The 23,009-nt window shown below is 43.7% G+C and overlaps 2 protein-coding genes across 12 annotated transcripts; one reads left to right on the top strand and one right to left on the bottom strand.

The window, feature by feature from the left end:
• Positions 1-359: 359 nt before the first annotated feature.
• STX4 (syntaxin 4) lies at positions 360-22,925 on the top strand. 11 transcript variants are annotated; one of them, XR_007953826.1, is made up of 13 exons: positions 360-1,429; positions 1,635-1,736; positions 1,931-2,030; positions 2,221-2,295; positions 2,399-2,469; positions 3,571-3,679; positions 3,905-3,981; positions 4,339-4,476; positions 6,524-6,634; positions 6,733-6,834; positions 8,247-8,445; positions 8,801-8,864; positions 22,174-22,925. XR_007953826.1 is itself a non-coding variant. In XM_051998749.1 (11 exons), the coding sequence occupies exons 1-10, from the start codon at positions 1,400-1,402 to the stop codon at positions 6,811-6,813; spliced, it is 894 nt and encodes a 297-aa protein (XP_051854709.1). In that variant the 5' UTR covers positions 360-1,399; the 3' UTR covers positions 6,814-6,834; positions 8,247-17,700. The 11 variants fall into 11 exon arrangements, 2 of the variants coding, with proteins under 2 accessions (XP_051854709.1, XP_051854699.1); XR_007953827.1 differs by lacking the exon at positions 22,174-22,925 and adding an exon at positions 9,124-17,700; XR_007953824.1 differs by lacking the exon at positions 22,174-22,925 and adding an exon at positions 9,124-17,700 and having other exon boundaries at positions 8,247-8,524; positions 8,804-8,864.
• Positions 19,366-22,411, bottom strand: LOC127545114 (uncharacterized). The gene is made up of 3 exons (XM_051972187.1): positions 22,361-22,411; positions 20,600-20,714; positions 19,366-20,148 (listed from the first exon to the last, which is right to left on the bottom strand). The coding sequence occupies exons 1-3, from the start codon at positions 22,409-22,411 to the stop codon at positions 19,589-19,591; spliced, it is 726 nt and encodes a 241-aa protein (XP_051828147.1). The 3' UTR covers positions 19,366-19,588.
• Positions 22,926-23,009: the final 84 nt, after the last annotated feature.

Genomic DNA, 23,009 nt, shown 5'->3' with positions numbered 1-23,009 from the left:
ATTATTAACTAATAGGGGATGGGAATCTAGAAAGGAATCTTTCCCGCATCAGAGGTATTAGGGATACAAGATACAAAAACCCTCTGCTCTCCACTACTTCATAATCTAGTAGGGAAGACAACATACAGCTAAGTACGATTGAGATATATACAACAGGACAGACTGAAAGTAATCTCAAAGGGAAGGCACTAGCTTTTAAACGTACCAGAAAAGGGGCAAGAAAAATGAAGGAAAGCTTTCAAGGCTGCATTATACTATACGAACAAAAATCAAATATTACTTTTTAAAAGATAAATCTAGAGCATCTTTATGCCTCTGGATAGGGCATTCTATTTCAGCACTGAAATGTGGATTTGGATTTGGGGGTCATTAACATGTGTCACAAATAGGGGCTGGGAAGGAGCTCTCCCTGAGCTGCAGGAAATGGATCTGACCATCTCAGGACTCAGATCCAGTAAGTGCTAGGGGACACGCTTCTTCCCCGGGATTCTCCAGAGCTAAAAGAGTGGAGATCTGGAAGATCTCGGGGGCGGGACGGAAAGGAGGGGGGGACCGTACCCTGGTGGGAAGAGAAAGTCACGTGTTGTTGATTTCCAGATTTAGAACTTGGGCCTCCTCAAGGTTTGGGCTAATCCATTAGATTGTCGGGAATGGGGGGGGCGCCCTATCTTCATAAAGATCATGTCACCCTAAATCTAACCAAGTTCCCTGAGTCCCCGCTAACAGGGATGACCTACAAGGAGGCACAAAGGCTCAAGCAAATCACGTGACCTGGGGTTTTAAGGGAATGAGGAGACGGTCGGGTAGGGATGAGGGGCCGCATTAGGTCACTTAAGGTGGCGAGGCTGGATGCCATAGGGTGATGTGAGCAGGGAGAAGACTGACGGGTGACGTTTAGATGACGCATATTTATCCTCTTCCCTCCCCCGCCTTGGAACTTCACGTCCGGTGATGAGCCTCTTCCTCTTTGCTTCCGGTAGGGGCGAAGCATCCTTGAGTCCTGGCAGTCTCACTTCCGTTCAGGTTGCAGCTGCAGCTTCCCGTTTCCGTTTTTCCTGAGGGCGAGGAGAGCACTTCTTCGTGCGCATGCGCAGACTCCTCCACCGGAGGGGGAGGGGTTGGAGTTGTAGGATTGGGAGGAGCAGGAGGGAATTACAACCTGTGGAACGTTGAGGGGGTCCCAGTGGCCGGACTCTTCCTATTGGCTACTGGAGGTGGAGGGGGGCGGAGCCTAGGGTATTGGGTGCTTGTGAGGGGTCCCGGGGGTGGGTTGGGGAAGAGGGGGGTGGTGGAGGGGCCAGCATTTCATACTGGGAATCTTGGAGGCCTTGGGGTTTGGATCATTCCGTAAGACCCCCACCAGGTGCGGGGGGGTGGCGTGGGAAAAAGTTGGGTCAGCATGCGGGACCGGACCCACGAATTGAGACAGGTAAGACAGACGTGAAAGCCATCTGACCCTGGGATGCAGGTGGGAAAGGCAGCGGGCATCCTGAGCGGTGTTCACACCGCGGGGCTCTGAGGATACTTGGCTTTTGGCGTCCGAGAGGGGGACGCCCCACATGAGGATGAGGGGATGTAGACTCTGGGTTAGGGGGCTGGGCAGGGGCTCCTATCAGTGACGCCGGACCTTTCAGGGAGATGACAGCTCTGATGATGAGGAGACTGAGCGAGTGGCCCTGGTCGTGCATCCGGGTACAGCCAAGTTGGGGAACCCCGACGAGGAATTCTTCCAGAAGGTAGAGGTGGGGAGGGGGCACCAAGAGGGGCGAAGCCGTGGCACGGAGTGGAGGGGTTTCCCGAGGACTCGGGGGAAGGGTGGAATGCCTGGTTTTGGAGTCAGGGAGAGAGGAAGAGGAAGCAGGAAGCCTGGAACCTTGCGTGGAGAGGGTGGGGTTCCCCGTTGCTCCTTGCCCTACTGCTTCTTCCCTAGGTCCGGAGCATCCGACAAACCATTTCGAGATTGGAGAACAAAGTCAAGGAATTGGAGAAGCAGCAGATCACCATCCTCGCCACGCCTCTTCCTGAGGAGAGTGAGTGCGGAGGAAGGGCGCAAGCTCACTCCCTTCCCCTAGGGTTTATGGGCTTTGTAGTACTCCACCTGCTCCGGTGGGACGGCTTTCCCAGGTGGGAGGAAAGTCCGAACAGCCTATTGGACCTCTATTATTGGAACTATCTTGAAATCATGCTTTTCTCCCATCCCCACGTTTGCCTCCAATTCAGGTATGAAGCAAGATCTCCAGAATCTGAGGGAAGAGATAAAACAATTGGGGAAGGAGATTCGGACTCAGCTGAAGGGTAAGTACTGCTTGGCTATTCTGCCAGGGTTCTGGGAAGAAACCTGAGGCTAGAGGCAGGTCCCCTAAGCCCATTGCCCTATCCCTCCTTTGTCCTTTAACAGCCATTGATCCCCAGAAGGAGGAAGCAGATGAAAACTGTAATTCTGTCAACATAAGGATGAGAAAGACCCAGGTGCGTCGGTCCTTTCCAGAACACTAGCATTAATTTTTTAATTATTTTTTTCAATTAACAAAAATCTATTTTCTCTCCCATTTCCCTCCCATTGGGGGAGGGGAAACAAAGAAAAACAACAAATGTAACAAATATGCACAGTCAAGGAAAATAAATTTTCACATTGGTCATGTTTAAAAAAAAAAAAAGTATCACTGTATACCATGAGTCCATTATCTTTCAGGAATTGTATAGCTTGCTTCATCATAGGCCTTGCATTGATCAAAGTTCAGAGACTAAATTTTTTGTGCTTCCCTCATTGTTATTGTATAAATTGTTCTCTTCTGAATCTTGACATATCAATAAATGTTTCCTGAAGGCCAAGTTTTGGAGAAGGGGGTGAAATTTGAAGGGGGAAGGATGGGATTCTTAAATGCCTTGTCCTAGAGTGCTTGCAGTTTTAAATGAGTGTCAAACAGAGAACACTAGGCTGTAGATATGTTGAATGTCTAAGAGGTTAAATGCTGTAAAGACTTCTTTGTTGGCTGTGTTGATTAGAGTACAAGAGGAGAACTTGAGTTGGACTGCGAATGTGAGTTAGACAAGTGAGGGGCATAATATGGCAAACTAATGGGAACAAAATTTGTAAATGTGCTGTCAGTTATACCGCTATCTTGTTTAAGAGACAGTTAAGTTGAACACTGAAGTGAAAATTAGTTTTGGTAATGAATAAACTATAAAGCTGAAAAAAGTAGATTGGACCCAAATCATGGAAGAGTTTAAATTCTAGGCTGAGGAATTTTTATTTTATTTTGAAAGCAACAAACATTCACTGAAGAAGCTTCGTAAGCTGTGAAATCAAAGGATGATATCTGGACTTTTGGGGAGGATTAATCTGACTGATTGAATACATTTTCGGGAAAGGGAGAGACTGAAAGCAGAGGTACTCTTTAGAAAATGGTTGCAAAAATCCAAGCGTGAAATGATCTGGCTTATTTGAAGGGCAGTGATGAGTGAGAGTAGCCTGACCAGAGCACAGACATCAGTATTCTGATTCCCACCTGGGCCTTCATTAACTGATAGTCTATCTTCTGTTCTCCTTATATACTTTTCTACCTACAGCATGGAATCTTATCCCAACAATTTGTTGAGCTCATCAACAAGTGTAATACAATGCAGTCAGAATACCGGGAAAAGAACGTAGAACGGATCCAGAGGCAGCTAAAAATCAGTGAGCACTGAGGAGGGGAGTGGGAGAGGGATAAGGGGAGATGGAATGGGGGAGAGGACACTTTCCTTTGGAGGCAGAGGTGTCCTTGGAAGTAAAAGGGCAGGGTTAGGGTCAGCCCAGGTTTAGATGGGAACAATACAGCAAACCTTGGATCTTAAATAACCAAAATGCTGAGTTTTTAAGTAACAGCATGATATTTCCTCCCTCCTCTACTCCCCTTCTCAGCCAATGCTGGAATGGTGTCAGAAGAAGAGCTGGAGCAGATGCTGGAAAGTGGACAAAGTGAAGTGTTTGTGTCCAATGTGAGTCTATCAAATATTCAAACCCTGACCCTCAACCCAAATTTCTTCTGGGTGAGTTCTGTTGGTTCTCTGTTCCCCTGCCAAAGGAAAACTGATATAAAATAAGTTCTCAAAGCTTAAGAAGATGGTTGTACTTCATCTCCTGCTTGAGTTTTCCTACTTTCTACTTGGATTTACTTTCCCTTGTCTTAGTCCACTAATTCACACAATATCATGAGTTAGCTAAAGCAGTGTCTCTGTGTCCATGTCTTCTATTTCATTGGATCTTTTGAGGTGTTAAGATTTTATTCTAAGGATGGAGCACTTTGAAGGCTTGGGTGATATTTATACTCATGCCTCCATTCTTCTCTGACCCAGATTCTGAAGGACACACAAATGACACGACAAGCACTGAATGAAATCTCCACCCGACATGGGGAAATCCAGCAGCTTGAACGAAGCATCCGGGAACTCCATGAAATCTTCACCTTTCTGGCCACTGAAGTGGAGATGCAGGTGGGAAATTGCCAACTCTCTGTTAACCCTCAATGGAGTGAAGGTTCCACCTTGCCATAGCCTCACCTCTTTATAGCTTTGCCTTTTTTTCAGAGCCCTACCCCCTTTCTTTTCCCTCTTTCTACCCATCTTTAGTCTCCTTCTATTCTGACTTTTCCCACCCCCAAATCATTAAGCTCTATGCCAAGTATGTGCATGATAGCCTAAAGGGACAGAGAAGTATCCCTTCTCTCCCAGGGACCTTCTCTCCCTTAGGGACTTACAAATTTGACAGACATTAAGAAACAAGTAAATGGAAGGCACTGCGTTAATTGCTATAGATACAAATATGAATCTGATAAAGATTCTGTTCTTAAAGAGCATAGAATCTAATAGACAGAAGGACATGTATATAAATAACTACATTAAGAAGGAAATTGGGGGCCAGCTAAGTAGAACACCTGCCTTGAAGTCAAGAAGACCTGAGTTCAAATCCAGCCTCAGATATTTAATACTAGCTTTGTGACCCTGGGCAAGTCACTTAGCCCAACTGCCTTGCAAAAAAAGGAGGAAAGTGGGACATATACAAAAGAAAGATTCTGGCAATGTGCTCTGAGAAATAAATGTGTGTAGGAAGAATGGGGGAGTTGTTAAGAAAGACTTTTCGGAGGAGGCACCATCAAGTTGGACCTAAAAAGAAGTGAAGGGATTCTAGCAATTGGAAATTGGAGGAAAGGAAAGGAATCTATTCTTGGAACAGAAGATGGAATGAAGGAAATTGAGGAGAGAGGTGAGGACCAAACTAGAAGGGGGATGGAGATGTTTATTTGGTAGAATAAATGAAAAGCTATGAGATAAGGCCAGTGTGGTCAAATGAATCTAGATGAAGTGCCTTGGATACCAGAGTCAAGACTTTTATACTTTAGTATATAAATTTCAGTGAATTACTGCTTAAGCAGTAGATGGGAAGCCATTGCATGTTTTTGTGTGTAAAGCAGTAGTATAAAATAGTGATGCATTAAGAAAATTGCTTAATAAATTAGAGGTTGAAGGTAGAGGTTAGGAGGAGGAGGTGACCATGGTTTAGGAGTAAAGAGATGAGAGCCAGTAGATAGAGTGATATTGGAGTGAAGTGGGGTGGAGGACAGGATGTATGCAAAGGTGATTTGGAGTTAGTGGAAAGAACTTGGAAGTTGATTGAATGTGCGGAGTTATAAAGATAACTCCAGATTATGATCTAGGACAAGTCTAATGGGAAAAATATGTTCAGTCTTTAGATACAGAAATTGAGGTCCCCAGAATTAAAGCAAATAGCCAGTCAGACTGGAACTTTGTGGAAAGATTAGAAATATAAATATAGATTTGGGAGTCATCCACATAGAGGGAATGATTGAAATCACCAATCAAGAGAGTATAAAGAGAAAAGTGAAAACAGTTGAAAATAGAACCTTTATGAAGACATCTACACTTAGAAGATGTAAGTTAAATAGGTCAGAGAACCAGCAAGACAGTGGAAAGATAGTACCCTGCAGTGCAGTGTCCCAGAAGCCCAAGGAGGAGATGGTCAAAGGCTTCAAACGCCCAAAATCTATACACATAACAATATTCAATATTAAAGTGGTCCTTCTAGGAGGAAGAGAATTGTAGTATAATGGAAAGATCTCTTAATTTAGACTCATGGGACCTTGGTTCATATTCTAGTTCTGCAACTCCTTGTTTCTAATGAGTAACTGCTTCTCTAGGCCCCAGTTTCCTTCTCAGTGAAAAGAAGGCATTAGATTCTCTCTCACATCCTTTCCAGCTCTAAATCTGGGATTTCTGGCTAGGGAAAAGGGGAGGGAAAAATCGGAAACATTCATGGAAAAGGCGGCATTGAGGCTGAACTGAAAAAAAATGAGTGGAATTTAGATTTGGAGGTGCAATAGGAGATAAGGGGAAACAGTTTGAATACCTGAAGGAGTCTGTAAGGTCATTAATCTAGTTAGTTGTATATAGAAAATAATGTGATTTAGACCCTGAATGTGGTGGCCATTAAATTCTGATGTTCCTCTTCCTCTTCCCTCCTTAGGGGGAAATGATTGACAGGATTGAGAAGAACATTCTCAGTTCAGCAGATTTTGTGGAACGAGGTCAGGAGCATGTCAAGTCTGCACTGGAGAGTCAGAAGAAGGCCAGGAAGGTGAGGGAAGGCTATCTACCCGAACTAGCAAGAATCTCCTCCCATAGTTGCTGGCCCCAGACCATGCTCTAAGCTTCCTCTCCTCTCCTTTCCTGTAGAAAAAGGTCGGGATCGCTATTTGTGTCGTTATTGCTGTCCTCATCCTTGCTTTAATCATTGGTCTCAGCATAGGAACCTAATAGCAACCTTCATCAGCTGAGGTGAGCAGCTTTACATACCTGAGAAGTGGTGAACTATTCCCTCCCTCTTATTCTTTCTAAAATCTCCTGCATTTACCCACTTTGGAGCCTGGTATCCTATTCCAGGATTTCTACCTCAAAACAGCTCTTTATCCTGAATCCAAGTCTTTTTTTTTTTTTTTTTTTTTGGTGGTGGTGGTGGGGGGGAGTCCCTTAGCAGCTTCTGCTTTCCTTATTCCTCCAGTTCCCCAACACCTGGAATTTCTCCCTCACCCCACTTTTTTCCCTCTGACCCTCCTCTCCCTCCTTTCCCTTACAGGTGAGGGGGGAGACCTGGCTTTGGGGGATACATGGAACCTAGGAAGGAGGTCAACGGCACTGCCTCTTCCTTATACCCCCATGAACACAGTTAGAAGGCCCAGCTGGCAAAGGAGGCAGATGTTTTTCCTTGGAAGGGAGAAGTGGAATGGGAGGAAGATGGGTGGCACCTAGAGCCCATTTTATCCCTGTTTCTACCCTCCAGAGGTCTCCTTCCCTCTACACTCTCATTTTATTTCCCCTTCCATTCACCTTCACTTCACTCTCCCATCCCTAGAATCCTATTCCAGCCCATTCTCTCCTTTCCACTTCCACCCTTCAGGGTGACTACCAGGTGCTTAAATAGAGTGGAATCCTCAGAGTGAGGGCAGGAACAGAACTTGACCCTTGCTGGGCCTCGGCTTCAGCTTAAATGGGTTTCTAGGTCCTGGGATCATCTGGGACAAAAGTTTGTAAGAAATAAAGTTAAAATAGTGTATTGTGTTTGTATGCGTTTGATTTTTATAGTTCCCTGGACCTCTTAGAACCCAAATGACACTTTTCCAGTATGTCAGTGCCCCTTTTACTTTTCTTTCACTTATAAGAAGGTATTCAAACCAGATTCCAGGTATCCAGCCTTCCCCTCCCTCCCCCATATATATAAACAGATATATAGGTATAAATATAATCAGGTATAGATATAATCAGAGGTCAACTGATTTGGTCATGGTGAGCTTCCCCAGGTCCCTTTTGCTTACTAGATGGGTGGAAGTAAACAGGAAGCAGGAAGGTAAAACAGACTCTGGTCTTCAGGCTCAGCTCCTGCTTTGGGGGAGCCTGCCAGGTATCCGTGGTTTGGGCTGAACTACCGGTGAGAGGGCTGGCAGAGCTAATGTGTCTGCAGTTAGGGTTGCTGTGCTGGCCAGGGTCCCAACATCAGGCCTTTGACCGGAGGAAGTTTAGATTTTAGGGATGGGGTGGCGTGGGGTGAGTGGCCGTGAGTGACGTTTGTGTCTTTTGGTTGAGGTAGGGGAAACCTAAGCTGGCAGATCCGGGTTTTCCTAGGGTGAAGTTTCTGGGAGGCGGGTAGATTTCGGCCAGGCTACCTGGATCCCGTCTCCTCTTCCCACCTCCAGGCCATTCCTGCCGCTGACCCTGGCCGTTCCTCGGGTGCCACCCGGCATCAGCTGCGGAACGTGCTGGCCATTGGCAAGCCCCGGAGCTCACCACGCGGACCAACTCCCTGGACCTGAGTTGGGAGCTGAACCCTAAAAGAGAGAGGACTGGGCTGCCGTCGTAGCCGAGCTGCGGTGGCACTGGGCCTGAGACCGAAGGGTAGGGGAGAACGGCCGAAACCGCTGCGGAGTCGGAGCCAGAAAACCACGCCCCTCCGCACTTCGAGTGCGGAGATGGGGTGGGTGTGGCCAAAGTGGGACTGTATGAGGATTGGGTCCGGGATCCGGAGGTGGGCGGAGCCTCGGTTGAGTTCCATTCAGAAAAGAAAGCTAAGCGGGAAGCCGAGTGGGAAAGATGTGTTGGGACTGAAGGGCCGGGCCGTGATTGGCTAGAAGCGAGCAGAAGGCGGGATCAGAGTTCAAAAGATCGGGTTTTAGAGAAACCCTTTTGGGGGGCTTGAAAAGGCCGAGAGTAGCCCCAGGTTTTCAGTGCAAATTCCTCTACCCATTCTCAGCAGCCTGGGCTCGGCAGGACACCTCTAACTTTGTGCTACTTGAGATTGCGTGTCCTGTATACAGGTAGGTGAGGGGCACCCATCCTGGGTCTCTTGGGCGAGAACTAGCTGCAGGGAAAGGGACATTTAGCTCTCTCGAGGTTTGTGGGGTGGTTTAGGAAAAGAGACACTTGGATCGCCGAGTAGGGAGTTGGGTGGAGCTGGTTGAGGCTGAAAAGGCTTCGGAACAATCAACATACATTTATTAAATACCTGTTATTGGCCAAACACGGTCCTAAGCCCGAAACAGGATCTCTTCTCTCTCCCCACCTTATCCCCTCGAGGAGGGAGCCCAAGTCCAGCAGTTCGGATCCGCACCGATAAAGAAAATAGGTTTAGTCCCTAGGAGGTAGAGGACAAGATGTGTACACGAGACCTGCTGGAGTAAAGGGGTTTCGAGAGCAGGGCAGCTGAGCTTTGGAACTTTTCTTCTTCCTCCAGCAACTACTTCCTTTTTTTTTTTTTTTAATTTAAATTTTATTTTATTTAATAATAACTTTGTATTGACAGAATCCATGCCAGGGTAATTTTTTACAACATTATCCCTTGCACTCGTTTATGTTTCGTTTTTTCCCCTCCCTCCCTCTACCCCCCCCCAAGATGGCAAGCAGTCCTATATATGTTAAATATGTTGCAGTATATCCTAGATACAATACATATTTGCAGAACCGAACAGTTCTCCTGCAGCAACTACTTCCAATGCGTTATTGTATACTCCATCACCTTGGTCCAGGCTTTTTCCTCTCTTCCTATGAATTACATCAAGGGCACCTACTGGGTTTGATCCAGGCCTCTGGGACTATGTCACCCGCCTGCTATTTGGTGGCCCGCCTGGCATTTGTCACTGCACTGCACCTCTGCTTGGCTATGCTGAATGGAGTCACACCTCACACACTATGCATTTCATTTTCTTTGGAGGGCTTGGAGGGCTGGTGGGTAGTTCAGCTCTGCCCCCTGCAGCTCCCATCTTCTACTGGTTTCTGAGATTCCCCACTAAGGGGCACACCTTGAGAACCAGAGGAGGTGATAAGGGAGAGGCAACTATGGCATTGTGGACACATTCCTTTACTTCAGCAGTCAGTGCAGCCTCTGAACTCTGTCAGGCTTGGTTCTCTCCATGCGGGCCCACTTTACTCTGCTGAGTAAAGATCCTCAAAGATCCAGGGAGGGAAGCGCTGCACCAAGCCCTAGAATTTGTGTCTGGGGAAAGAAAAAATGGCTTCTTTGGAAACTTCCTGGCCTGGTGTCTGAGGGATGAGAAATGAGCATGTTCAGGTGGCTGCCCTGAGACATGGGACACGGAAATCTGAGGGGGCTTAAGGAACAGGGGGGAGGCAGAGGAGCACTCATCTTGAGGAGTATCTTGCAGTGTCACTGAGGCCCCTGTGCTTGTGACTCTTGAGACCCTGAAGAAATCCATTATCATGATACTAGACCATAACTCTCCTACCTGGCACCATACTTGTGACTTTGATCACATTAGTCTGGGTCAGAGTGTGAAAACCCAGTTGCATTTGAAGGTATGAAACCAGGACTTCTTCACTGGTAATGATGACCTAGATAGTGGTAGCTATGATTTGGACACCAAAGAAAGCCACTAGATTGGCTGTCTGTCGGCCCAGAGTTGATTAGAACATAACTGCTTGCTGACTTGTGGGCCCTACATGGTGGGAAAGAGTAGCTTGCCCTTCTCTGCTTTAAACCCTGTACTTTTATGTTGTATCCCACTCTGTACTCCAAAGGCATAGCAATTACTTTTGGATTATTGGTTGCTTTGTATTACTTGTATTTCTTCTCTAGTCTTTTGGTGTAAATCCTTGAAAATAATGACTGTGGTAATAATTTACATAGCACATAAAGCATTTTGCAAACTTTTAAGTACATTATTTCATTTGAACTTTAAAGCAATCTTCTGAAGTAGGTACTAGGTGACCCAATGGATAGAGCAGTGGATTTAAAAGTCAAGAAGACCTCCGTTTGAATCCTACCTCAAGTAATTTAACCTCTCTCAGCCTAAGTTCCTCATCTGTAATGGAGATAATAATAGCACCAACCTGCCAGGGTCATCTTGAGAATCAAATGAGATTCTATTTATAGAATTCTTTGTAAGCTTTAAGGCCATATATGAATGCTAGCTATTATCATTAATATAATTTTTGTTGTCTCCATTTTACAGATGAAGAAACTAAGTCTGAGTAGTCAGGTGATTATCCATATTTACAAATTTCAGAGTTGACATTTGAAGCCACTTCTTCTTGACTTTGATAAAACTTCACATGCCAATATGAAACTAAACTCATTTCTATAAATAAATCTTGTGCTTTTCAACAAGCATTTTTTACTGCATGCAGAACTCTGAAAAGTGATAAGGCGATGCATAGAATGGACATTAGTCAGTTTCTGCCTTCTCATCCAGTTTAGTTCAATAAGGATGGGATATGACTCATATCTGAAAATTGATCATTCACAATGATAATACCACTCTGCAATATAGATCTGGTGAGAGAGCTAGAACTATAATATCCATAATGAGTTTTAGATTGGGTATAAAATGACCCTGAAAAAAAAAAAAAAAACACCAGAATTGATGGTCAACTGGATTGAAAAGCATTGTAGGTGGGAGCAGATCCTATAGAAAGGAGCAAGATGACATCAGTCAAAACATCCACAGCTATTCTGTACTTTCTGGTCACATCACTATATTCTTCAAATATGTGCCTCTTAACACATGATTTAGTGACGTGGACCCCATGTGAATCACCCACACATAATTTTTTAAAGATCCACCCTTTCCACTAAGTGTATATATTTGTGGAAGAACAAATTCAAGGCTTAGCAGAGAGACATGTTATATTATTACTTTGTTTTCATTGCTATTCTTGTAAAGGAGAAGCAGCTTTAGAAGCAAGGCCTTCAAGTCAGAAAATTCACATTCTATCACTAACACATACTAACTAGTTCTATGATCCAAAGCAAGCTATTTCAAAGTGCCTCCATGAAACTCTAACATAATGAAGTTACTAATCTACGTTGGTAGAGGAAGTTTTCTTACTGGGAGTTTCCTGAAACGATAAGATCATGGATCTGGTCCATAATAAAATTTTTAATATACTATAATATGTTCTCTGCAGCTAGGTGACTCAGTAGATAGAGAGCTGGGCCTAGAGTTAGGAAGACTCGGCCTTAGACACTTACTAGCTGTGTAACTCCAAGCAAGTCACTTAACCTGTTTGCTACTGAGAAGGAAATAGCAAATCACTCCAATATATTTGCCAAGAAACCCCTATGAACAATGTGGTTCACAAAGTCACAGAGTTGGACTGGACTGAACAACACTGTGAGGTCATAGGAGGTCATTAAAGACTGGATTGAACAAGGAAGGTTTTATGGAGCAATTGACATTCTAAGCAGAGCTTTAAAGTCTGAATAGGTATTACTCAATATGCAGCGTTGAGGGAGAGCTCTGTTGGTAAAGAGAATAACAGACTAATATGGGAAGGGGGTATATTCAGAGGAAGATAATCAAGAAATTGGTATCTTTGAAGCCAAAGGGAGAGAGAGAATCCCGCAGGAGAAAGAAATTAACAGTGTTACATGTTATAGAAAGATCAAGGATAAGAAAGACTAAAAGAAAAAAGACTTTTGGATTTGGTGATTAGTAAGTCATTGCTAACCTTTGAGAGAACGAGCAGTTGCAGTAAAATAGCAGGGGTGGGAACCAGACTTCGGGAAGTTGAGGTGAGTGGGTGCATGTGAGGAAACACGAGAAGCCAGCCAAGGATATATAAGGAGCAATTAGAGACACTATACCCCTATTAAAGCAACCCAAGATGGAATAAGTTTTTGTGATTGCCACATCACAAAGCTGACTCATCTTGAGCTCACCATCCACTACAGCCATGCATACATACATAGTTTCCTACTCTTGTATTCCCATTATCCCATGTCTGGCATTGTTAGATATGACATTTAATTCAATTTGACAAGCATTTATTAAGTGCCTGCTGTGTGCAAGGCAGTGTGGTAAGGTGCTGAAGATACAGAGACAAGGTGTTTAATTCTATAAATGGTTATGATATTCATACACATAACTGAAGGCCCCAAGAAACTGAGGAGAGACAATACTAAAGACTAAGAAAGGCTCATCCTAGAAACTGGTATCTGAGTTGAGCTTTAAAGGAACAAATGGCTTCTAAAATGTGGGCATGAGGAAACAGTGCCTTCCAGGAAGGGGGGGACAAAGTGCAAAGGTAATGAATTAGGACATAGGATGGTGAACTTGGGGAAATATTGAGAAGGCCAGTTTGGCTGGAGTGTAGCATTTGTGAAAGAGAATAATATGAAATAAGCCTGGAAAGATAAGCTGAAACCAGATTGTGAAAGACTTTTATAAATGCAGAGATGAATTTGTGATTAATTTTGGAATCCACAGAGAGCCACCAAAAATCGAGTTAGGTAATGATAAGGTCAGACCTGTGCTTTAGGAAGATATTTTGGTAACTGTGTGGACAGTAGATTGGAAAGGTGGATTAGAAGCAAGTAGAACAATTAGGAGACTAAATGCAATAGCCCAGGTAACATGTGATGCTGGTCCTTGACTTAAAGTGCTAGCCATATGAATAGAGGTCCTTAATTAGACTATAAACTCTTTGTGACAGGGATCATGTCTTATTTTTCTGCCATCCTAAAGTGCCTTTGTACACAGTAAATGAGTGGTAGGGGCTCTTGGGGATATACATTTAGAGGAATTATAATAACATTTCTAAAGGATTTTAAGGTTTACAAAATGCTTTTCTTATAATATGAGTAGCACAAGTATTCTTTTTTTCAGCTTCCCTCTTGCACATCCATTTTAAAGATGAGGGAACTGAGGCTTTGGCAGGTTGCATGACTTGCCCATTGTTCACACAGCTAGCTGGAATCCCCAAACAGTTCTACTCACTATAGGTCTATCACTCTTTTTACTCCACTACCCTGCCTCTGAAGAGGAAAGCATCTGCTTTCTCTCCCAAAGTAGGTTAGAGTAAGCTGAGGATGGCAAGAGAACAATTCCAGAGCAATAAATAGATCAACAAGCACTGGATACTGAGAGGCAGAATGTACATGAACACTGAGGGAATTCAGAGTAAGAGAGGCTCAGCATGGGCTAGAATTAGGAGAGGTTTCCTGCAGTCACTGCACTTTGTGCTGGATCTTGAAGAATGGGCAAGATTTATATAGGTCAAGAGGAGGAGGGAAGGCATTGTAGATAAAAGGAGCATCCTGATCAAAAGTGTGTGTGTGTGTGTGTGTGTGTGTGTGTGGTCAGCCAATGAGAAAATTAGCTTGACTGAAATGGCAGGTTTACATCATGAAAAAGAGAGATGAATGGATTTGGGAGTGAGAAAGGAAGCTTAGCTAGCAGGAGGCAAAAAGAGATGAGAGAGAATAATACAAAGAAATCATGAAGTGAAAGCAAGAACTAAACTCCACTTCTATCTTAAATTCAGTAAACATCTATTAAGCACTTATAGGGATGGGAATACAAAAATTAGAAAATTATATAATACAGTCTTTGCCTTCAAAGAGGTTACAGTGGTGGGCAGAGGTGGAGGAATACAACATATATACAGATTAAGTATGACCATAAGGAAGAATGCGAGTGTCAAAAAAAAAAAAAGAGAGAGAGAGAGAAAGATAAGATATACAGTTAAAGTACTATAAAATGATATAAGAACAAGATAACTTACATCCTAAGCATGGGTTGGAATCAGAGAAAACTTCCTGGTAGAGGTGACACAAGAGGAAACTTAAAAGAAAAAAAAAAAGGCTTTCATCAGGTGGAAATTGAATGGGAGTATATTCTAGTTAAAAATAATAGACAGGGTAAATGTAAGGAAGGTGAAGGGAGCAGACCATATTTTGGGAACCAGCCATTTTGTGATATACTTTTTCAAGTATTCCTAAATAATTTAATTCCTAAATAATGTAAACTCAATGAAATCACTGAACTTCAAAAATTGTCTTTTCTTCTGCTCTGGTATAGGACTGATATCCAAGTGACCAGAAAGGGACCTGTGTATCCTGTAGAATAGAATCTTTCCTCAAAAAAGCAATCATGAAACTCATTATAGCCCAAAGACATACTTTTCTCAAGTACATTTTAAACTTCCATTAGGGTTTATTAAATACTTAATCTGTGCAAAGTCAATTACTAGTACCAGCCCCAAACCTACCTGTATAATATATCCTGACAGAGACATTATGACCTTTTTTTCCATCTGGGATGAGAATATTTTGGAGGCACAAGAAATAGTAACAGTACAAAGGAGAGTCTGACTGTGGATACAGTTATGCAAGGGAAATTACCAGTGTAGTCTTTGTGCCAGCAATGTTGGGAGGGGAGGCTAGGTGATTTGGGGGCACTGAGTCTGATAGGAAATACTAAAGTGTGCCATTAGGAGGATGTTAGCTATCAAGGAAAAGAAGGACCTTGTCCCTGGATTGTGGAGCATCCTCTAATGCTCTTATTAACAAAAGAGTAGGAGATGGAGATGCAGGGATGGTGGCTGCCAAGAGAAATCATGGCTTCTTGAAGAGGAAGTAAGTACTGCTGGAAATGGGTGACCTGGTATCCTGGGGCAAAGTGCCCTTAACCACATAAAAGTTAAAGTTCTGCATCATGAACAATTGGAAAATTCATATATGGCATCTTGTTCTGAAGCCACCCAATAAAGATAGCTAAACCCCAAATTACTTATACAACAAACGCTTATTATAACACTTGTGCTTAGGACAATGAAAGCCTTATCATAATATTGTTGTTCAGGCCCAGGATGACCCCATTATAAATCAAGAGTAGGATAACCCTTTGTCATAATGCTGGTGTTAGGAGCTGAAGATTACCCCCTTATGGACTTTCTGGATATTGACAGGTAAAGGGAAGCCAGTCTGAGGTTTTTTGAATGGCTAATCACTAAACTCCTTTTGATGATAATACCTTATTTCTATCAAATGAAATTTCAAAAAAAAGAAAAAAAAAGAAAAAGATTTGAATCAGATAAACTCTCAAGGCCCTTCTATCCCTAAATTCCATGCTTTTCTTTCTTTTTCTTTCTTTCTTTCTTTCTCTTTTGTTGTTTAGAGTTGCTTCCTTCCCAGACCTAGCTGAATCTGAAAGATCTGGCTATCAGCCACTCCTCTTCTCTTTGAGCTAACTACAATAAAGTTAGGCTAAATTTGCTACATGAACTTATGTGAGCAATTTCTTCCTTTCTGAACATAATTTCCCCAGCATGAACATGAAGAAACTTCAATAGTTGATGTGCTAGATAGACTCTCTTCTAGCTCTGACAAATTTAGATGTGAAAGGAAATTATGATTTTCATTCATATTAAATGATATGACATGTATAAGGAATTTAGATTTCTTAGAGCTGCCTTTTCTAGCTTAGGAATCAGAAATTCACAATACAACTTAAAATTACCAATCATTCTGACAATAGCTATGTTCTTGTGCTGTACTGTATCTGTATAATAAGTGAAGTGAATCAGGACTACAGAAAATTGTTCCTTTCACAGAACTCTAGTTCTGTGACCTAGGAAGGGAATGATCGTGATTCTCAAGATTTGAAACAATCTAAGAATTGTTATATTATCTTCTACTCATGAGCTTGTTGTGGGAATGAATGTATTGTAATCCTTCTCCTCCCTCTCTTACCACTTATGATTTTTGTTTGAAATCTCTAACTTTATGCTCTAACTTTCAGATCAGGGGCTTCTGCCCAGGAAAGTTTCCAGTTTACAAATCAAATTCCTCACTCTGAAAGTGATTGATTAAACAGCTACTTGATCTCTAAAACCCTGTCTCTAGGCCTGCTTTGTATAGATCTAGTTATTCATTTTAGAGACTGAAAGGGCAAAGTTCTGTTAACAGATTTCATCACTCTATCCCTTTTCTAAGTAATGTGCCCCAATATGATAGCAGTGACCTCAGCCTTATAAAGAGAGAAAGCAGGCTGTTTTAGTAACTGAGCCCTGACATTGATATCTAAAGAGCTCTCCTATAATCTTAACATACTACATGAAACTAGGAAAGGTTCCTAAGAGAGTACAGGGAAAATCAAGGTAGGCTCAGGCTTTAGGTCAGGGAAGCAAAAATATTGGGGCTATAGGATCACAGATTTAGCATTCCAAGATCATCTAGTTCAATTACTTCATTTTTTCAGGTAGGGACACTGAGACTCAGGGAGGTAAAGCTTGCTCAAATTAGTACTAAGTTGCATCTCTTCTGACAATAAATTTAGTTTATTTTCACTATAGTTTCACGTGTTCTCTGCGTATGTCTCTGTTGCTGCTCTTGGATGTTGGTAGAAGTTTCCTGGTGTGGGGAATAGAGAGATAAGGTGAAGAACTTACAGGAATGAATTCTTTTTCTGTATTTTATTTTCATTATTTCTGTGTTTCCCCTTTGATCTGTATTTTATGTGCAGACTCATATTTACTTGAGCCTTGGCCAGCTAGAAACATATTTACTTAACCTGAGCTGATGACATTTATTGGTATTTGACCTCTATCTATATTTAGTCTATTAGCTGGACCACTATCTGCTTGATTAAGCCTGAAGGCCTGATTTTCTGTTTCCTAGAAATCTGGAGATTTCCCTGAAACCTTCCATTCTAATCTCTCCAAATAACAACCACCAATTAGATGCCTCCCCCTTCCCTTCTCAGTGCTCTCTTACTTGTGATGTAATTTCTTGTATAAAAGCTATGTATCTTTACTACTTCTTTAGCCCTTCTACCGGGAGCTTTCTCTTTCTTATCTCCTGAGGGGATGGCTCATCCTCCGGAGGTTTTCAATAAACAACTTTTCTGCCTTCTACTGAATGATCTCTGAGTAGTCATTTTGGGTAAGGGTCTTCTACATCCCTCACACTGGGTATTGAGAGACAGATGCTTGGATCTTGGGAGGGGAGGTGGAGGAAAAGACAGGATGTCCAAGTCATGCATGGGGAGCAGGTTCTGAGCAACAGGAAAGGGCAGTTAGATGGTGAGGTAGATAGAGCACTGGAACTGGAGGCAAGAAGACCTGAGTTCAAACCTGTCCTCAAACATTTTCTTTATGACCCTGGATAAGTCGCTTAATTCTGTTTGCCTCAGTTTCTTCTTCTGTCAAATGAACTAAAGAAGGAAATGGCAAATCACTCCAATATCTTTGCCAAGAAAACCCCAAATGAGACCATGAAGACTGAGACATGACTGAAAAGTGACTAAGCAGCAGGATGCTTGGCGTGGTGGGGCTGGTCTATGGGACAAGATGCTGGGTCACAAGAAAAAAACTAGACCTAGGCAACAGGATGTCTGAGTTCAGATGGGAGATAGAACACAGATCCTGGGAGGAGAATAAGGGTTAGACATTCTTTTTTTGTTTATTTTATTGAGGTAATTGGGGTTAAATGACTTGCCCAGGACCACACAGCTAGTAAGTATCTGTGGCTAGATTTGAATTCAGGTCCTGATTTCAGGGCCAGTGCTCTAGCCACCTAGTTGCCCCAAGGCTAGGTATTTTTTTAACTTAAGTTTTGTAGATAAGTGAGCAGGAAAGAGTCTAAGAAGGAATAGCCACAAAAAAGCCCAGGACAGTAGAAGCATCTTTGAATTAAAAGAGGTAGAGAGATTCTGGGTTGACTTAGGAAAAATGAGTTGGAAACACCGAATTCCTGGTTCATACTGCATATAAGTTAACTTAAAATTTTAGACTCTTGTCCCAAAGAAGAACAAAGATTTGCTAATCTGTTTCCATCAGGACCCCAACCTGACAACACTTATTCAGAGACATCTAGGACTTTTTCCCTTGCCTCTGCTCCCATCCCCCTGATAGTCTCCTCTTTAGCTAGGTGGACCAGTAGATAGAGTGCTGAGAACAGAGTCAGGAAGAATTGAGTCCAAATATGACTTCTGAGCTCAGATAAGTCGCTTAAATTTTTGTCTGCCTCAGTTTTCTAAAACTAAAATGTGGATAATCATACCTATCTCCCAGTATTGTAAGGATCTAATGAGATATTTATGGGACTAGGGGAGCAATAGTACACAGAGGGCTGGGCCTAGCCTCAGGAAGACTTTTCCTGAATTCAAAACTCACCCCAGACACTTATTAGTTGTATGACACTGGGCCAATCACTGAACCCTATTTGCCTCAGTTTCTTCCCCTGTAAAAATGAGGCAGAAAAGAAAATGGCAGATCTTTCCAATATCTTTGCCTAAAAAGAACAACAAAAAAACAACCACCACTACCACAATGATAATAACAAAAATTCAAAACAAAAACAAAAAAAGGACAAATGATGTCACAAAGAGCCAGGACTAAAGAACAAAAAATATTGAGACATCTGTAAAGCATTTAGCCCAGTGTCTGGCACAGAGTAAATGCTTAGTAAATGTTTGTTTGTTTTTTTCCCCTTTCCAATACCTCATCCTTGACCCAAAGGCTCAAGATCCTTTAACTCAGTTTTCTAGAGAGAGCTGGAAAAGATACTTTGATCCAGTCTTTTTTTTTTTTAAATCTGGATTTTTTAATGCACCTATTTTACAGGTGAGAAGATTGAGTCTGAGACATGAAGCATCACACAGCACCGTTCTGAGTATCAGGATTAGTACACAGGGTCTTTGATTTCACTCCCCAGCCAATGATGCCCACTATTAAGTTTTCCCTTCCACTTCTCCGCATCCCAGCTTTCTCTCGTCTGAAATGGTGGGTGAGGACATTGACATCACCACAAATAAAGCCTGTAGGTACATCCCCTTTTAATATGGCTTGTGCCCTCCAACGCAAAGGCACCTGCACCCTCTGCATGAGTCCCTTGCAGGGCAGACAGCTTCAGCACCTGGCTTTGGAAGGCCGGGCCACTCAACTGGTCACGGGAATCTATGCGAGGCCCCTGCCAGCTCTGTAATGGGAGTGGCGGCTTCTGCAGCCCACAGCATTCGGGATGACTGTCAGGCAGGAGAGGAGCCCGGCGCTGGGCCAGAACCAGCGGGAGAGAAGCAGGTGTCTCTGGCCGGCTCCCACTCGAGGCTGCCAGCTTCCTCGGGAGAGAAGTCCGACGACGAGCAATTGGAGCGCCGCTTCTCCAGGTGAGGGCTCCAGAGAGAGCAAGTCCCTGGGGTCCAGCCTCACCTGCGTGAGATTCCCCGGATGGATGCTGACTAGATGGAAGGCCTCTTTTGTGTCCTAGATTTTCCTTTGGAGGTTCTGCCCAGGAAGGCTGCCGAGGGTTTAAGGGGAACTCCAGGAGTCTGTCAACGAAAGATGGGCTATTTGCCGGCTGAGCTGCAAAGAAATGAAAGACCATCAGCAGGACAGATTCAGAGTCCATCCCCAGAGAGCGAGCTCCTCCTTAGCGCCCGCACAAAAAGTCAACTCCTAGTTTTCCCTGCGCCCTACTTCCTCGGGTACTCTCACCCCCAAGCAGCCTTTCCCTTCACCTCCCTCTTCGACGCCAGCCTCCCTCCGGCCCCTACCCTTGTGGAGCCTCACCCTTTCCTTGATCCCCCCTCTTCAGAGCCCACCTCTTCTCCATCACTTCCCTTGACACCCACTCTCATCCCTCCAGTCTCGTCTGCTCTGGCCCCCCAACTCCATCCCCACTTCCCATTAGTTGCCCCGAAAGTTCCCTCCTGCCTCCCTCCGCGACGGCCTTCGCCTCAGGTAAGCCCCGGAAAGCAAGTGTTGCGTTGGGCTGAGCGCGGGACAGCGCTCTCCATCTCACAGCCCCGCGTACCTGCCGCTAGGCTCTCCAAAACGGCGCTGCAGAGCGGGCTGCTCCCCTCGGCTGAGACCGCCGCCGGCCTAGGGGCTCGGTCCTCTTCGGACGCTGTCAGAACAAGGTTGGGCAGCTAGGTTTGCGCGGGGCTTTCCACCCGCGCAATGGAGGGGAGTCTGCCGTGAGCGCGGCCTGAGCCGAACTCGTTGCGTGTGCTGGCGGAACCAAGGCCAGGTGCTGACCCCATTTGCAAGGACATCTCTGCTTAGGATGTGCCCTCAGAGGTCCACTGAAGGGCCAGTCTGTTGGGACTCTGTGGCCCCGTGTCCTAAACCACCCTTTTCCAGGACTGCAGACATGGGAGCTTTGTAACCTCAGGAACATTTTCCTTGACAGTGAACAGTGACTGGTAGTAACCAGATTATGGAGCTGTTTTAAAATTCAAATGAAAAGGATGTGAAATCTCTTTCAAAACTGTAAAGTAACTAGTTGTCTGACCCAGGGCAAGTCGCTTAACTGTTGGCCTCAGTTTTCTCATCTGTAAAATGAGCTGGAGGAGGAAATGACAAACCACTCCAGTATCTTTGCAAAAAAACAAACAAAAAAAGAATGGGGTCTCAGAGACTCTGACAACTTAAAACACAGCAACCACCAGAAATATAAAAATGCAATTGTAAAAGGTTGGTTGTTTTAATAGTCAAAAGAAAGGGCTAGAGCTTCCTTGCTGCCAGTGTCAGGGTCTCTTGACTATCATTCATGCATTCAATATTTATTTATTTTCTTTTGAGGCAGTTGGAGTTAACTGACTCCCAAGATCACACAGCTAGGAAGTGTTTGAGGCCAAATTTGAACTCAGATTCCTGACTCCAGAGCCAGTGCTCCATCCACTGCACCATCTAACAGCCCCAGTGTATTCAGCTTTGCCTTGAAGATAAAACACGCACACAAACTCCTACAGTCTGTAGTAGAATTTGAAAGTACATTAGAGTTAAAAGTTCCAAGTGGGTTTTGAGGAAAGAAAAAACTTCTGACGAGGGGGAAATTAAGGAAGGCTTTATGGTAGAGAAGACTGAGCTTTGAAGGAAATTGATATGTAGATTCACAGTCTTGCAGCTGGAAGAGAAGTCATCAGATCTAACCCATTTGTTTTACAGATGCAGAAAATGAGATAAATTCTAAGAGCAATAGGAGTTGAAGCAAGGAGGCAATAAACTGTGGGCAAATTTGGAGCACAGCTCATTCTGATATAGCTGGAATAAATGGTATGCACAATGTAACAGTGACCATAATGCTGAAAAGGTAGTTTGGGAACCTTAAATGTAAGGTAGGGTATTAGAGGGGCAACTAGATATCACAGTGATAGAGTTCTGGGCTTAGAATCAGGAAGACATCTCTTCCTGAATTCAAATCTGGCTTCAGACTGAAGCTGGGTGACTCTGGGCAAGTCACTTAACCCTGGTTGGCTCAGTTTCCTCACCTGTAAAATAAGCAAGAAAATAGCAACCCATTCCAATATCTTTGTCAAGAAAACCCCAAATGAGGTCATAACAGACATAACAGAAAAACAATAAAACTATGTCTTTCTTTTTTAGCTTTGGGTCTCCCGATCCCAACCAGGATGGAAGTGCAGCAGCCACTCATAAGCCAGTTCCCTGCTACCAAGACATGGAAATTCCTGTTTGTGACCTGAGCCTCGGGCAACCTGGTGACCTTTCACTCCCTAGAGCTTGCCATATTTGTGCCAGACTCTGTGTGGACACCAATCAACTTAGTCTGTACCTGCTCAAAGTTCTCTGGATCAAGCAGTTCATCAGCCTCAGCCTCCCCCATAATAGAGATCACAGGAATGCAGGCCCCTATCATTTTCTGAATGTGTGACTTTGGACAAATCGATTCATTTCTTTTTCATTTAAAATGGGATGACAAGATAATACAAGGACCCTTTCAGTTCTAAAATTCCATGATTAGTTGACTTTTTTTTAGGAAATAGAGAGCCTGTGGGAGTTTTTGAACGTTATTTGTTCTTGTTGTTCAGTCATGTCTGACTCTTCCTGAGCCTATTTGGGGTTTTCTTGGCAAGCATACTGGAGTGGTTTGCCATTTCCTTCTCCAGTTCATTTTACAAATGAGAAAACTGAGGCCAACAGGGTTAAGTGACCTGCTTAGGGAGTCCCTCAGTTAGTGTCTGAGGCTGCATTTGAAATCAGGAAGATGTCTTCCTGACTTCAGGCCTGGCAGTATAATAACTAGGTTGGTCATCTGTAGAGATAAGCATCCCAGGTGATTGAAGTCCTAAGCCTGGGTGATGGATATTGTCTTTAATATACACAGGAATGTTGGTTTAGAGATGTTTTCATTCTGCTGACTGAAGTTCTGCTGGAATGCTGATGGGAAAGAATCCATGAGAAAGTGTGAGGAGGGGGATGAA

This window comes from Antechinus flavipes, chromosome 1 (genome assembly GCF_016432865.1).
Source record: "Antechinus flavipes isolate AdamAnt ecotype Samford, QLD, Australia chromosome 1, AdamAnt_v2, whole genome shotgun sequence".
Lineage (NCBI taxonomy): Eukaryota > Metazoa > Chordata > Mammalia > Dasyuromorphia > Dasyuridae > Antechinus > Antechinus flavipes.
This window is presented reverse-complemented; position numbering and strand designations above follow the sequence as displayed.